The 17,077-nt window shown below is 42.9% G+C and overlaps 1 protein-coding gene and 1 long non-coding RNA gene across 8 annotated transcripts in view; both read right to left on the bottom strand.

Annotated features, from left to right (window-relative positions):
* The window catches only part of RIN2 (Ras and Rab interactor 2), an 81,625-nt gene that overhangs the window by 3,956 nt on the left and 60,592 nt on the right, over window positions 1–17,077 (bottom strand). For all 7 annotated transcript variants that reach the window (XM_030021640.2, XM_030021636.2, XM_030021638.2 and 4 more), the window contains 4 exons: window positions 14,883–16,013; window positions 5,600–5,905; window positions 3,391–3,522; window positions 1,080–1,243 (listed from right to left, as the gene is read on the bottom strand). In XM_030021640.2, coding sequence (XP_029877500.1) covers window positions 1,080–1,243; window positions 3,391–3,522; window positions 5,600–5,905; window positions 14,883–16,013 — 1,733 coding nt within the window. The remainder of the gene's footprint in view (window positions 1–1,079; window positions 1,244–3,390; window positions 3,523–5,599; window positions 5,906–14,882; window positions 16,014–17,077) is intronic.
* LOC121233463 lies at window positions 7,987–9,062 on the bottom strand. The gene is made up of 2 exons (XR_005932929.1): window positions 9,019–9,062; window positions 7,987–8,903 (listed from the first exon to the last, which is right to left on the bottom strand). It is a non-coding gene; the product is annotated as an uncharacterized LOC121233463 (long non-coding RNA).

Below are 17,077 nucleotides of genomic sequence, written 5' to 3'. Positions count from 1 at the left end.
AACAAAGACTCAAGCTACTTGAATGTGACACCTAACTACAGGTAAGCAGAATATAAAATGGATCCCAGTAAGATGGGCTAGCTTTGTGCACTGGCCATAGTGTGGAATTTCTGTTAATTGGTTCTCCTCTTCTCAAGAGAGGCAAATTGTGGAAGACTGCTTCTTTTCCCAACTCCTTCCTGTTCAGTGTTGTGCTGTAGATGTTTGAATGGACACTGATAAAGTAAAAGGAGCCTCAACTGAAAGGTTTCATTATCTCCTGATGACCCCACACCTTCGTTTCTCAAGCTCATAACTATATAACATCTAATTGATGGTTGTCATTAGCCTCTCTGGCAACTTTGCGCTGTGGTATGAACTGTAAACAACTGAACACACAAAGGAGTAAATCCTTTCTTCTCGGTTCCAACATCCTCCTTGCTTCAGTCCACAAACTGATGCATCTGAACAGACAATCAACAGCATACTATATGAAAGACATGCAGGCCTGGTTTTAAAAGATGAAGTAATCCCGACTGTTTTGTTATTCTTCAGTTGAAGTTATTGCCCTACTCTGAAAGAGCAGCAAGAAATGGAGGGGAGGGAAAACAAACAAACAAACAAACAAATGTGAAGACATCCATAGTAGAGAACTCTACTCCTTGCTTACACTTTAAAACTGTAGGCAAGCTTTTCTCCCACCTCTCCTCTCTATTACCTACTGTATGCCACCATTAGCTACTGGGGAGTTGTGCTGATTTATACCACTGGAAATCTGGATTTGTTCTTTTTAACAGTAAAGCATACAAAGAAGCTGAATCTAAGATATGATTCAGTTTGTCCTCACTGTGCGTGACTTAAATAGAAGGGAGGGTGGGAAAGCTCCATTATTTAGTGTTTTCTTCAGACCATCATAATCAAACTCTATTATAAAGTGCAAAGATTTCAAAACTGAGGCAAATTTGCCCTCCATATTCTCAGCACTGCTTCGCTCCACTTACCTTGCGGCCCCAAAGGAATCGTTATGAATCATACCTCTCAGATGGGGAGTTCCAACAAAATAACAAACCCCTGTTTTTTTCTTCAGCCCTGAGCTCTACCTGAAAATCATCAACTGAAGGTATCGTCCTGTTAGTTGTCCTCCTCTTGTGCCATTGCCGGAGAGTATCTCTGGCTTCTGAACTTAGCAGTCGGGCAGCTTGTTCTTCCTGGAAGTTTTTGATCAGTGAAAGTGCTCCATAAGCGCTTGTCAAGTAATAGCCTCCTGTGAAGGACAGCAAGGGAAGAACTTTTCAGAGTGGTCACAAACACCACGCTAGTTCCAACTGGTCACAGTCAGAAGTACAAACACAATTTTAATATATATACACACACACATATATATATATGAAAGCCCCTGTACTCTATTGCCAAAATATTTATACATAGAGAAAAACAGCTCACTGGCCTGTGAAATACTGGATGGTGTGTTCTCAGCTGCTACAAGACATGCAATGGTTGCACGCACTCTGTATTATCAAACAGCACAACAGTATCTAACTCTGGGTCCACTACTGCAGGGGATGGCTGCTTACTTAAATGACTGGTGTCACTCCTTTACTCCTGAGTTTTTTGGATTTTTTTTTTTTTTTTTTTTTTTAATTACAAAGTTGGAACATGAGTTTTCTTCTAAACAACTTCCAAACAGTGATTTGTTTTCTTCCTGAGCTTCCAGCGTGGATGAAATAAACATAGTTGTTTAAACAAAGTAAAAGACTATCTACCAGTGTTCAGCAACCACCCTTACTGGCAGTGAAACAACTGAGTGTGTGATTTGTACCCTGGAAGCATCCCGAAGAGTTTGCTTTTGGTTTTAAAATGAAGACCGTGTTTGTCAGCTTTTTAGCATTCCCCATAATGTCCAACTAGTTCAGGAGGTGATGCGTACAGTCCTTCATACTTCACCTTTATTACATGATTGGAGAACAATTAAAGCCATGACAGAGTTGCCGATGTACAAAAGAAGCTGCAGGTCACAAAGCAAAAGGAGTCTCAACAGGAGGTGACAGTTCTCAACAACATGGAGAAACAAAAGACATGCTGTCATTTATTTCTCTCACTTTTTTTTTTTTTTTTTTTTGATTAAACTATTTGAAGGGGAATGTCCAATTAAGAGGCAGCACAGTCTATTCATGGAGTCATTCAAGGATACATTCTATGTTTGCAGTAGTATTTTCTGTATTACTGATAGCACACTCTTGGCCTTCAGCTTTGCAACAAATTCAATACATAAACCACATGCAAGACCCATAAAACAAATTGGACAATACGTTACATTTGAACTGCACAACCCCAAAGCACTAAACAGTTTTTCCTGCACAGTAGAGTTCAGCTGGTGCCAAAGAGAGACCCAGCCAATGGATGGACTTCTTTTGCTGCATTAAAAACAACATGACTTAATAGTCCAGTAAATGTTTCTGCCTTTCAAGCATGTTAATTATCTCCAGCTTCACATCTCAAGTATTTTCTGTGCTAAGATTCCTGAACAATGCAATAGAGGATGCTCTGTACACACAGCAGGGAACAGACTAGTGCCAGCTCGGAGGAATCCTGGCATGGTTCTGTCATGCATACTGGCATGTAAGAGGACACAGCAATTTCAGCAAGCCAAGAGACAGCAAGAATGGGAAACATATACTTAAACTCACAGCTGAGCTTGGTCACAAGAACCTTTAAACTTCCTCATAAACTGATAGATTTTGGGGTCTACCAAGGGCTTGCAGAATACCTGTTACAAACACCACCACAAAAAGAGAAAGGAGGGAGATTTCCTTGCCTCCAGTGGACTTCAGCCGTCATTCAAGAGTGCCTTAGGAAACATATTCCTAGGACTCATAAAAATACTTTGTGAGAAGCAAATATTGGGAAGAAGAGAAGATCATTAAGGGGGGCAGTATTCTTAAAAGCACTTCCCCCGGAGGGTAGAGAATTCCCCCAGAAGTTTTTACAAAGCACCTAACCCAAGTCCCACTTTGTGTCTCACAATTTAACCGAATGCTGTGGCCCTATAAATACTCTCAGGATATTTTCAGGCACAGAAGGATAACCACTATGGCACCTGTACTGTGTTTGTGTTTGCTAAGTCACAATGCCTCCCCCTTCTTGGTTGAAAACAACATATTGCCTCATAAGGTAGTATACATCAGTAGATTCCCAGGTCACTCAGGCCTATACTCTGCAAGCTAACGAGCTTTCTCTTACTTTAAGGTGGAAATAATTATAAGATTCTCTTGTTACATTACTGACATCACTGACTTTAGGACTTCCCTTGAAAGGATTTCTACTCAAACAAGGTTAACGGCAACTGTGCTATGAGGAAGAATCCCCCCTTCCCCAGTCCTTCACTCAATTCTAATAAAAATAAATAATTACCTTCTCCATGCAGCAAAGATGGATCCAGCAATTCCATCATGTATTCAATTTCAGTATCCAGCTCCAGCATATCACACTGGGCTAGTACGTATGTCAACACAGGCAAGAAGTCATCAGCTCCATACAGCCTCCCTGGGTTGAAGGGAACACAGACAGTGATAGACAAACCACAGCCTTTTATCAGTTTCAGTGTTTGAAAGGAAAGCATTATTTTGCTGCCTTCACTAACCAGCATGCTTGTATTACTCTAGAGCCTCCTGTTACCAATGTGCAGCAAAAAGAATGTCATCTGACACTCGCTGGACAGGAGACCAACACCAGCTTCGTCCCGTACTTCTAACAAGCACAAATCTGATGATGCACACCTTGAGGCATGCAAGGGAATTTAAAGACTGGGCTCACCTTGGCATCAGCTCAACTGGTGAACTCACAAAAGGCTGCCATGCCAGTCTGGCCTGACCTCCACCTGCACTTCTGTCACTGGCTAAGAGATGATGAATAGGCATTTTCTTTATACATGCAGGGACAGCGTCCACTTTCTGGAAGGATCCAGCCATAAATGCCAATTTGAGTCTGAATCCCAGCAGAGAAGCCCAAATATAAAAGCCTATTAGATTTGACATGAGAAGTGAGCTTATTTCCTTGACTGAGCACAGTTAAAAACACCAGTGAGCAAAGCCTCATATCATTCCAAACTAGCCAGTGAAGCATCATCGGCAATGGCAGCACACAGCTAACACACAGAGACTATGCTGTACCTAGGTCTGTCTGTGTTCCTATCACTTTTATTGCATTTAAACTTTCTGTTTAGGAAACACTATGTGGCCAAACTGTGTTCACTGCAGAACTGGTGTGATGGTCACTTAAAACCACCAAGAGCAGGAGCCAACTTAAACTTTGGTGAAACTCCAGATGACTGAAGGGCTGATATCTGAAGTCACACCAGCTAAGGCACACCCTCCAGGTATTACACTATTATCTGGCTGAGAGTACAAGACAAAGCAGATACTCAAACAGCTGCTGGTTCAATGCCATGTTTTACAACTTCACATGACAAAACAAGACAACCCAAGGTGCATTTGCCATATCTTAGTCCAAGCTCCTCAGTGCAACAGTTAACCAGCAGCAGCCTCTCAATATTTTTCTTCTGCATGTTGGAAATACCTTAGTCAATGTAGTAACACAGCATGGATAAAAGAGTTTACAGCGCTTCAGGCCAAGATTCTTATATCCATTTTAAAATGCAGAATTTTGCACAGAAATAATAAGCTGGGCAGGAGCTCGGATCTAGATCTTGCAAAAGTGCTTGGGCATCTTTAACAGCCACAAGCTTTCACCATTTATCTCAAATCTCAAAAGAAAGTAGGCTTCTTGATCAGCACTGGACCCAGCTACACATTCAACACTCACTCAGAAAGAAAACTGCCAGCCACCTGCAGCAGCTTATACTTGCTTAGGGAAAAAAAATAAAATCTCCCACTACTACCAGCACTGCTTCACCTTAGCTTGTGACCTACCACAGCAGTGCGTGATAAGACATCAGGCAACAGAGTTGCACCTATAAATTCATGCCATCCAGCACAGCATTTTAATTGTGCCACTGACTGCTCAGCAGGTCTTCACTAGTCTGTAGTTCCCCTTCATTATCTAGGTTTCAAGGTAACTTTTGGATTCTTGCTACAGTGTAGAAATAGATGTTATTTCTGTTCCAAAAATAGGAAAGAAAGCGTCCAAATGAGAACAGAGGCACAGCAAGCCAAAAATACTGGATGAGAGGCTGCTTTCCGCCAGCCATTAACACAGAGCCCTTGTAGTTGTCATATTGCCTACACGCTGTTGAATTACTACAGCTAAATACAGGGTGTTACCTCTATTACAATTTCCAGAAAAATACTCATTTAGAACCAGTGTCAAATTCAAGGTTCACAGGACAGCCTTTCTGACAGCCAACTTCAAAGACTACAGTTAAGCAAAGCTGTTTTTTTTTTAAGCTGCTTCACACTGAATTTGTAAGATGTGCTGGCAGATGCATCAGAGATATCAGGAAAGAAGCAGAGAGGAAGAATCCCTCTCAAAAGGGCAAGGAGATGCTACAAGAGCTCCAGGAGAAGGAGATATATCTGCAGAATCAGGTGGTCTGATTTCCTCCGCCAAAAGACAACCCCAGGTTTGGAGTATCAGTGAACTTGAACCATGAGAAGCACCATACCTGAGTTATTCTCCATAACAGTGTAAATCAATTTGCAAACTCGCAGCAGCAGCATGACTTTCTTTTCAGGTGAATACATTTTCTGCATGGTCATGAACTTCACTTTAATCTTTTCAACATCCACAAAGTCTGGTGTTGGAACAAACACGCCCAGTTCCTGAGGATTCCTCTGCCGCACCAACTGCAGGTTTTCCTTTAGCTGTTTCCAAGAACCATCTGCAGTATGAAACTCTTTCAACATCGCTTCAATGTGGCCCTTCAATGGCTTCAGAATGCACTTATGCATGGCCTTCTCCAGGACAACATCTGCAACGGGAAAACACAAGCTGACTTCCTCCTCTAGAGCAGAGCCAGTATTAATATAACCATTCCCAAAAGAGACACTGTAGAGCAAAACCTACTTGCTAAGGCCTATTTATTATACAAGCTGAGTTTCCAGATGTTTGTTAAAAAGAAAACAAAAGGCTGAGCAGAATCTGTATTCCATTTTCATTTATGGCAGTGTGGTAAATACAAAAAACATCACAAAGACAGACTACAGACTGTCACACAAAAAAAAAAAAAAAAAAAAAAAAAGAGAGAGAGAGAAAAAGAAAAAAGCAAGCTGCACCTCCAGTCTTTTGTTGGCCAGAAGTCTCCGAGTTTTATTTTACTTTGAGCTTAGGCTTTAACTCCCAAACTTAAACACAGTCAAAACCATAACTTTTGTCTGCTTTGGCATGAAAGCCCATCCTTTTTGCATAGTTTCCATCAGAAACTATAACTCAACCAAGGTCTCCTAAAACTTGGCTCAGCTTTGTCAAGATCTTTATGAAGTTGGACAGATTATAGGCTTTAAACTACAAATGAAAACAAAGCTGTGTTTGTCCAGCTTTGGATTTCATCATGCAAGCTTATATACAGCTTTGTCATCAAGTTTGAAGTTCTTTGTTTGGCAATAGTGTGCACGTGGCACAGTAACCACTAACTTAGTAGTTGTTTTTTTTTATTATTCTTGTTCTACTCAAGTTTTTCTTTAACAGTCATTCTCCATTTTCAAAGCACAGACCACATCAACAGAGAAAGCTCTTTGCTAAAGATTTTCTCTGCAAACCTTTACTTTATAAGCTAATTTCTTCTCCCACTCAGCATTCCTATGGCAACACAGCTTACATTAATAATTAGCTTACATCAGTTATTTGTACCATAGTGAACTCCCACAAGCACAAAGAAACTGGGGACCCTTCAGCCTGGCCACTGCACCAACACCCTGACGGTGGGGCAGGACCAGAGCCTAGAGTAGGCAGATGTACTAGGGGAGCACAGGGACTGAGAGCAGAGACTGTGTCACTGCTAGATCACACATTTATACAAGCTAGCAGCGGACATTCCTGCTGCTAGTGGTGACTCATTAAAGTTTCATTAAACTTCATGCCCCTTCCAGGTGCTTTGCCTGTTCTTATGTGTTTTTCTTAGACCATAGTCTCTTTCTCCCCCTCCCACCTTTTTTTAAATTGCAGACTATTTCTAAGGTTTGGGATTTACACACACACCCCCTTCAAACAAGCATTACCTCCTTCTGTTTTCTTGCTTTTGCTTTATGATTTCATTTATTTTATCCTTGTGTTCAGCCATTTTTCCTTTTGGGTCTTCATACCTCTCTTTCCCATACACACATGTCCTTCACACACTCCTCTTACGGTGCCTTTGCTTCATATGTAGCATTTATTCTGTGTTTGTCTGGCATGCAATTCCTGAACATCCAACTCTGTTGGGGAGCTCCCATCTCCCCTATCCCAATTCTGCTGGGGCTTCTGAAGCTTCTCTTGCTATTTCCCCCTCCCGAGACCCTGATGGAGGTGGCAAAGCCATGTCTGCTTCATTCCCAGATGCCTTCAATGCATCTGGGCTTTCTCTCAAAATGGAGACTGCAAAAGCTGCTGGAAGGTAGAAAGAATGCATGTGAGGAGCAGCATTTGCCCTCTAATTTTTCTAGATTTCCCTATGGCCACCAGTAAAGGCATAACCAGTCTGACACATGTTCTTGATGGCCTATCACGCAGCTTGAGGGGTAGATCCAGCTTCCCACCAGACCAGAGCCACCAATTATACATAACAAGCAGCAACATTTCAAATGACTGATCCTTACCTATTGTACTTGGTAGCGCCACACAATCACTACTGACAGTACTACCAAACCCAGTCAGGAAAGCAGAAGCATCACCCTTCTGCGCATGACAAACTGCCTCTCCCTGCCATCAAAATCATCCTCAGGGCTCATGGAGTAGAAATATCTTTCCACTAAGAAAAATGCACAAATCTCACCCATAGGTGTGTTAGCTAGCTAAATTTCTAGAGGATACACATAGTTCCTTGCTAGCTTCACTGATGATGATTTTTTTTTTTTGACAATCCAGCTTACTTTATTTCTACTGCCTGTTTAATTTTTTTAAATAGCAAAAACACCAACTGCTTTGCTTGTAAGCAGAACACCTCTGCAGTTTGCATTCCAACCACCTGGTCTCATTTATGTCAAAATTAAAGCAGTCAGTGCTGCCAAACGTTACATTAAGCAAGAGAACTCTCTATCCCCATGAAATTTTAACTCCCACAGGCTTCCACTGAAAGTTCTGCACATGAATAGTTAGCATCAGCTATCCTTCACCTCAGTAAAGCAGGGTCACTACTACATTTGGTCACAGGAAACTCAATAAATTGTAAAGAATTCAGCACGGGTCCTCAGAGCCCTTGGTCTGATAATGAGGGAGGCACCTAGCCTGGGATGGGAAATTGGAAAACTCAGTACGCTTCTGTGACTGATCCCCTATAGGCTCCAGGCTAGAGCTGGTTCAGCTGCTGCCTGCAGTGTCAGTATGGAAGGAGCTGCAGAAGCAGTCTCCCCCCAGAGGCTACAGGAACTCGATGCTGCTGGGAGGGAAAATTCCCCCACAGAACCACAGTCCTTGGTTGGGGCCAGGCTTGTTATCTACAGGCAAGAAGTAGAAGCCTCAATTCTTCTGCCCTCAACCCTTAGTAAGTTAGTGCCACTCCCACAGCTTCCCGTACAAATGAATCGCACAGATTTTTACGGCTGTGCAAGATGGTGAGGAGGCGTTCTTTCATATTTGCAGTTGGTGACAGGCTCCAAAAGTGGTGCCTGGAAATTGCTTTGAAATTTACTCGATCACATTCCACAATTTCTCCAGGAACTTAAATCAATTTGAAGCAGCACAGAAGAAGAGAGCAGATAACTTGTGGCTGTGCTCAAAGCTCCGCACAGGGTCCAAGCAGTTATTGCTGAAGGCTGTTCCTAATGGTTCCTGTGCTGTTAATGCAATCAGGTAAAAAAACAAAGGACAGGATATTTAGTAAAGCATCCTTCAGTGCTGTTCAGTGACTATATTACAGCTAATAGGAGACAAACGAAATAAAGGACTTACAGCTGTGATTTCGAAGACACACTAACTGCCTTGGCTTGGTAAGGGTAGACCAAGTGAAACTGTCATTTTAATGCAGCATGTTTGCACAGTTGTTTTAAAAAACAAAACAAAAAACCCCAACAAAATAAACACCAAGCAAAAAACCAAAAAAACCCGCAAAACCACCTCACAACCTTTTCTTCTCCCTTATGAATTCTTGGCATAGACATAAGAACCATGGAGTTCTGCCCTCAAATTAAAAAGTGGCAAATTCTAGCAATTTGATGAGGCCAAAAACATAGCAAGATTGATAAGGACTGGACTGGGTTTTTTTTAAACAGTCAATAATGATACCCATATGTATCCTAATTAATATAAAACCTACATAAATATTTATATTATTATTAAAGCTTAGAAGGACAGCATTTCTTGTGATCTGCGTCTTAGACCAATATTCAGTGTCACAAGACAACTATAAGCATGTTTGGGATCAGACCATCCAACTATTTACCCTTTCTTCTGAACTGCTGTTACTGGCCCCTTTCAGAGAAAGGTGTTTCTGGATATGATCCCACAAAACAACTCCCAGCCAGCAGCAGCTTTCACTGCTTAACTTTTAATGGCCACAAAAAAGTATAGGAGGGTCTGCCAGGCAAATTAGCATCTAAGTCGTGAATTGAGGACTGATCCTTTGCCTTTACATCTCTGTATATTTCTCAGATCCAAATTGACAACAAAAATTCCTGTTTACTTCAGCATACACAAAGTGTTTTCAAATATCCTCCCAGGATGCTTAATACTCCAAAACCAAACCAGACACTCTTCATGATTTTTTTATTTATTTATTTATTTTAAATTGAGTACCACTGGAGCTGAGTGCCATGTAGCATTCCTGAAACGATACTTATAATTAGCCTCCAGCCTCAAAATGGGAACTGGAAATGCTTTGATAAATGAATTGTAAAGGCCAGCCAGCTAGTTTCGTTGTGACTTGTGGAAACACATCTGTATCCTGTGCTGACATGCTATTTTGTTTTGCTGCAAACCACACAAGTCTGCATCTAGAGACGACAACATATTAGTCATCACCAGTGTCCTTACGCAGCCTCTTTGCTACCCTCACTGCCTGAAATTGCAGGCGCGCTCTCACCTTTTCCAGGCTGCCAGTTTACCTGTTACCAACGGTTTTTGCTCCACTGAGATCATCTGTTAGATTCCAGTCCCTGGATTTACACACAAGCCCTGTTTATCATCTACAATGGCCAAACCATTCATCAGTAAAAGAAGGGCTTAGTAAGAGACTGAGCAAGCCTGGGAACCATCACAAAAAGGCACAGTCCTGCACAAGTAACATTGCCTGGGAGACTGCAAGCAGAAGATTGCTTTGGAACACCATGGCATGTACGTGCAGGACACCCGACTACACTGCATTTGCTTTGTTTTGCGTTTTCCTAATATCTTGCATGTTCATAGACTGGCATGACTGATACGGATCTATTTTAAGACAGCTCATGTCAGGATGGCCAAGTGTCCAGTACTTGGTGGATGTCTACAATGACACATGCCCATGGTGCAGACAAGGGCATCTCCTCCAAAGGAGCAAGACTTGAAAGTAAGAACTCGCACAACCCGCATTCCTTGATAATCTGCACAATCCTGAAAGCAGAGGTAGGACTGAGGTGGGCAGTGGTGAGGCAGCAGTGGCAGAAGTTGAGCAACTAGGGAAGAAAGGGTAAACCTCCCCCAAAGGCTCTAGGGTAAACCTCCCCTCATTTTACCTACATAAAGCACACCCATGAATCACAGAACCATCTGTGCTAGGTTTGTTTTGCTTTAATCAGCTGTGGGTTAATTAAAAATCACACTATGGCTGTGTGGTAAACACATGCCTTCTCTTAAAGAAGAAGTAATAAAGGAGCAGAGAATAAGTCACAAAGCAAATCAAAGGGATGGTCAGGAAAGGGAGAACCAAATCCTCTGCCTCTGGCTCAGCGCTTTTACCACTGCTTCTTACTTGCCCTATCCCCCTGCTCCTGTAGTGAAGGGAGGACTGCTGGGGGACACGTTGAGCAGCCTCAACTCAACATGAAAAGATACTAGGATGAACAACAGGGTACGGGGACGGGACACCAAAACAAATGTACAAGCACCTAAAAAGTAACACAGTGTGTTAAAAACAGCCAACAGTTAAAAACAGCCAACAGAAGTTTTTCAAGACAAAATAGTGGCATACCACTCTAATTCCTTTAAGAGGATAACTGGATCACTGAAGAAGAGCGGAGCAGGGGGTGGGCTGTATCTTAACCTTTTTAAGACCCATAACCCTATTCCATGCAACTTTCCTATAAGCAAACAAAGGAAATACTGTCTTGCTGTAATTACTGTAAGGTGGGTGCATAAAATACTGCACTGAGAGCCCAATTATCAATGGTTGACTGTTAAACAAGACAGATATTTGAAAAGAGGTACCATGGGGGTCAGCCCTGGGCTTTAGTATATTTAGTATTTTCATTAAAAATTTGGATGATAAAGCAGAGAGTTCACATACAAAATCCACATGTGATATAATGGCAGGGATGGGAGAAGAGCATCACCAGTCCTTTGGAGACCAGGTTTAAAGTTACCTTCACAAACGGGGAAACAGGCCTAAAGCTAACATGATAAAAATCTCCTAAGAACAAAAGTAAAACATTGCCTCTCAGCAGGAGGAATACAAAGGCAAAAGCCCGCCCAGAGAAGCCTCCCTCAGAGTGGCTGGCACACTGGCTCCCATGGGGAATGGACTACGCTCCTCAGTACAGCCTCCAGCTCTGCCTGCCTGCAACTCCTCCATACAGACCCAAGTCCCTGCAACAAGGCATGTCCTGCCAGTAAGGGGCCAACAAGTTCTCTCCAAGCCTTTTTTAACATTCAATATTTAAAAAGGGGTTACGGATTAGAAATACAAAACAAGTAACAGGCAGTGTTGTTCAGGCACCTTCCCACAGGACCAGTTAATACCGTATTGCCAAATTATTTGAACCGGTCATTTCTTGGGCTAGGCCCAGATTTGAGCATTGAGACTGAAGTTTTTCAGGTGTTAGATCCTGCCTGGTGATCACTTCGTGAAGCAATGACAGTCAACTTGACTCCTGTTCACAGCCAGGAAAAGAAGAAACACAAACAAAAAACTTGCAAATATTTGCTATTCAAGCAGCTATGGACTATCAGGGTCTTCTCTGACCAGCCCAGGTCTTTATTCTGTGGATACACATTCAGATGTGGACGACTTAAAAAAATACTTTGCATTCGTCCTGAAATGATAAAAAGCCATGTGCCTTAGTCTTATTTCTGTCCCAACACTGGGAATCCCATTGTTTCAGGAAGGGTTAACAGCCTTCAGTGCTAAGATTAGGATGCACCTGTCAGGAATAATTAGAAATGCTGATGCACATTCTCCTGATGATTTGGAAAAAGTTAAACAATTTGATGTGCCCCCTGTCTGGGAATCTTAAAAAAATCTCCCACAAAAGTCTTTTGCTTGCAGGACTCTGCAAAGTCCATGATGCAGTTCTAGAAGAAAAGCTACACTATCACAAAGATCACTACACAGACATGGGAGAAAGTCCCAGGCACCAAGGGCTTCACTAAGCCTGGGGGGGGTGCTGCTCCAGCACCTACCGAAATTCAGGAGACAACAGCGGGATAAGGTGAAGTCTGGCTGCCCCAGAACAGGTGACCAGCAGCAGCAGTTCTGCTGGGTGGGAGAGGGAGGCGAGGACTGGCCCCAGCTCCTCTCCACAGAGGCAGGACTGGCCCGGGAAGCTGAGAGGCCTGAACATTTTCTGCTACAGGCTCCCTCCCTGCCCCGTCAGCACCAGCAGCGTCCGAGTCCCAGCTGCAGGGTGAAGCTGCTGTTACACAAGTGTGGCTGGCGCCTCTTCCTGCAAGTCCCCAGCTGGGCACGGCCGCTGTGCCCTGCTCTAACTCAGCAGTCACCAGGCCTGACCAGAGCCTCTGAGCTCTGACAATGACCTGCCACCACTGTGGGACAGTACATGATAAACAGAAAGGAGGAGTATTTTCCCAGCAGCGTACATCCAGCCCTAGGCTGACATGTTGCAAGAAAAACCTGCGCCAGAGAAGTGTAAACTGACAAGAGAGGATATATGAATACTCAGGAAGTTAAAATTCAGGCTGCAATTCCATACTGAAATAGTCAAGCAAAACCACGGATAATAGGCAGGGCTACACCATAAAAAGTTCTCTATAGAGATGACTAAATCTTGCTGTCACATAGTTATCTGCTTAGATCAGCAACATCTGATGCTCCTGATCCACTGTGGTTGTTTGCAGGCTCGAGCCATAGGCAGTAGATGATTCAAAAGCAAGTTCTTCCTTTGTTTAAACTATCCCACTTCATAAATTAATTGCATTTAATCACATGATCAAAGCCAGACTTTCTGTCGCTGAAGAAAACCAATGTAGTTATTACATTTCACAGCCTATGCTACTCCAAACTACTGAAACATTTAAAAGCAGACAGCACTTTGCCAGTCTTCAGAGACCCACAGTCTGATTTAACACCACACCCTTACAATGAAAAGTGCAAGTCAAACTAAGCATTCACAAAATTACAAGCAAACTAGATCTGTATTTCTTTGTCAGCTATCCAGTACTCTGCAGAAACCCAGGCAGAAATGTGCCTGCACCACTGCTCAATTCGCCATTTTTTCTTTCATATAACACCCACATAAATAGTCTTTATTATTCTAGTGAGAATATTACACGTCTTTGAAAAAGTCTCGATTTCAAGGACGCTCTTCGTAGTGTTGTATTTCCTTTAGCAGTGCTTGCTACTTTTGCTTGACTTTGTGTAAATGAAGTTGAGGTTACATGAGAATACTTCCTCTCAGTCAAGGACAGACAGAAACGTCAACATAAAATCACCCTCTAGTCCCAGAGAAAGAACTATCTGCCAATGTTGCACCAGGCCAACTGTTGGGACACTGGGGTACAGGAGAAAAACAAGCAAATTAGGACTGAAGTGAGCTCACAAGGAAAGTATTCTGCCCTGAGGGATGTTTACTTCCTAAATGTGGCTTATAAGGCTCTTTTACAAATACTGCTCAGACTCCGCAAGATAGAAGGGCAGTGAGATTTTATGCAGCAACAATGATTTTACTTCTGTGGATACACAAGTCTGTCTCTGTTGTTAAAACATGTATTCAAACATATAGCTCATCTGCAACCATTTATAAACATGTACATGTAACAGAGGTATAGAAAACCTGAGATTAGCAGCCCCTTCTCTTGCACACGTTTGTTTTTTAAAACTCTTATATACATTTTTATTTAGCTTCAAGTGTAGGCACATTGCAGCTTTGCTAGGAGTGAATGAGAATGTTTGGAAGAATGAGATTTATTTCAAAAGTAAGTTGCTATGAAACATCTCTGCTCTTAACTGTCACTGGTTTCAAATAAATTCTAGTTTTACAGCTATTAATCCATATGGTTAAAATTGGCACAGTTTTGGTCAAAGCACTGAGAACTATTCAGGGAAAAGTACACGTGTACCAGCAAATAAAGGATTCTGTATTGTTAACAGTACAGCAGCTTAAAAAAAAAAAAGGTAATAATCACAGGTAAAACGTCCACATTGCAGCTATTTTAAGGATAACTTTTTATGAACAACTTTGTAGCATAGTTCATAGTTCTTCTGAATTACTGGGGTGCTTGGGGGCAGGGGGTATGGGGGTTGTTTTGTTTTAAGACTTAAATACTCAATGGCTCGAACTCTGCTAGCAAAGTCAACCCCACCTTTCCAAACTGGCACAAAGACTATCACTATAAACACAGATTACACATTTTCACCTTCCCCCAAAACACGGGACAGTGCTTCTTACCTATTTGGTCCTCAGGAATCAGAGATTCAATTGGGGGATCAAGTTCGGAGCTTTGGGACAAATAGTTCTTGACTTGGGTCATGAACTGCCGAATCGTTTGCAGCATATCAGTGCTTGAAACATGGCACTCCTTGTTTTCCTGAAGAAAGCTGACATAGTCCTGCACTAGGCATCCAAAATAAGTGCGTTTGTCCTGGGACATCTCTGCAATTTTCTTGATCATCCTCTTTTCAGGGGTCATGAAGGAACTGAAAACTCCACTGACTTTCCGTAGCTGAGATTTCACAATCTTGGGGAGAACAAACGAACTGTTTCTTTTCTTCTTGGGCTTCAAAGGGGGTGCCATGCTCTCTTGGTCGCTTTCCCCCTCAAAATCCTCCAGGCTGCTGTTAGTGTCCCCCTCATAGCCAAACAACGGCATGCTCCGATCGAAGTCCAGCGAGTCAGACGAGGAGGTGGAAATGCTCATGTCGCTCAGTCTCTGCCTGCCTCCATTCCACGGTATGTGTGACTCAGAGCTGCTAGCTACCGTCTTTTTGGCAGCTGCTGGAGCCGGCTCAGGCAGGGTTTCACCTGGAATGCCAGCAGCTTCGGGCACATGCACCGAGCTGCAGTCAGGTCGAATTACCGCTGCGGTCTTTGAGCTACCTTCCACCTCTGAGCAAACAGCCTGCTTCTTCAGCCGAGGAGGCGGAATAGGGGTTGGTTTATTCTGCAGCAAATCCAAGCCTCTCTCTTTCTTATGGTTGACTGTTTCTGGCATGCTCGCCTGCTTTATAGTCCTGGAAAGCTGAGGACTCGTGAGGATGCTATTAATAGAAGGAGGTGGCGGCCGGGGTGGGGGGGAGCGAGGCCTCGCTGTGCCATTCACGTCTTGAGTTCTCGGGCTCTGCCTTTTCAGACTTCCACCGACATCCTGGCTGTGCACTTTTAAGAAGAGGGGATTAATGAAACACAGCGCTCCGTTGGTCTGGCTGCACTCCAGCTCTGAAGGCGTTCTGGTTCGTATAGAATGCACTCCATTTATAAGGCAGAGCTGACGCGAGTCTTTACAAGCACTATCCAAAGGCACAGGCCTACGGGGAGCTGGAGGGTCCGGGGGGTTGCTGTTAGCTGGGGAGCTCCAGAAATCTGAAAATCATTATTGCGTTAGCATAAGAATGCAAAAGAGCATGCACATGGCTTTCAGAACATTCAGCTCAACATCACCCATTTCAAGTATCAAGAAATTTAGACAAGCTTTTATTAATTCAAGGGGAAAAAAAAAATTCCAAGTGAAACTCTTAAAGCACCACCAGACATAACTGCATGTTACACTCCTGGGGCTGCTCTTACTCATTTATAAATATCATCACCAACGCATAGCTTCAAATCAGTCCACTGAACTAAGCTTAAAAATAAACTCAGAATCAAAGAAAGGAATGGAGACTGTAACACAGTAATTCTTACCAACTTGAGACTGAAATGAACATAAACTACTCACTAGCATCTCACTCAGGAGAAATAAGCCTAGATTCTCAGCTGGTATTAATAAACTCACTCCATTAAAGACAACAGTTAGGCTGATTTACACCAGTTGATGGCCACTTATGGCAACTCAACAAAAAATTTGGTTTGGTTTCTTTTGATAGCGAACAAATGAAACTACACATGAACAGACAGCTCACATTTTGCTGTGATGGGTGCACCCATAATCTTTAGCTATGCAGACCAAATGCTTGCGTCTCTAAGAGCACTGGCCTGCAGCCCTGCCTTTGCAATGGCGACACAGTTTCCTGAGGTTTTAGACACTCAGCAGCACATAAATAGACCGAATGTGCCGTCCCACACCAGCAGTGTGGAAAACCTGTGCTAAACCAATAAATTTCAGCTGCAGCCTTCACACTTGTCCCAGCAAAGCATCAGCATGTTTGTGAAACTGAGTCAACGGTAAAGCCCATCAGCTCCTGAAAGTATGAAGATTGAAACCAGACAAGCCCTTGAGGACAGCAATCTGACTGAAATAACAGAGGAATGCCAGAGTAGGATGATTTTGCTAAAATTTGCCAATCTTGATGTGGCCCCTTTTCCCATACTGTGAAGATGCCTCATTTGGGCTGTTGAGCAATGACACCTGGGCCCAACTGCATGAATGCCAAGCACTCCACAACAGGGTCCATGCCCAACAGCTGTGTCTTGCCTACAGGGCAGAAGAC

Source organism: Aquila chrysaetos, chromosome 8, assembly GCF_900496995.4.
Source record: "Aquila chrysaetos chrysaetos chromosome 8, bAquChr1.4, whole genome shotgun sequence".
Taxonomy (NCBI): Eukaryota; Metazoa; Chordata; class Aves; order Accipitriformes; family Accipitridae; genus Aquila; species Aquila chrysaetos.
Note: the sequence above shows the minus strand (reverse complement) of the source record. Positions and strands in the feature narration are given on the sequence as shown.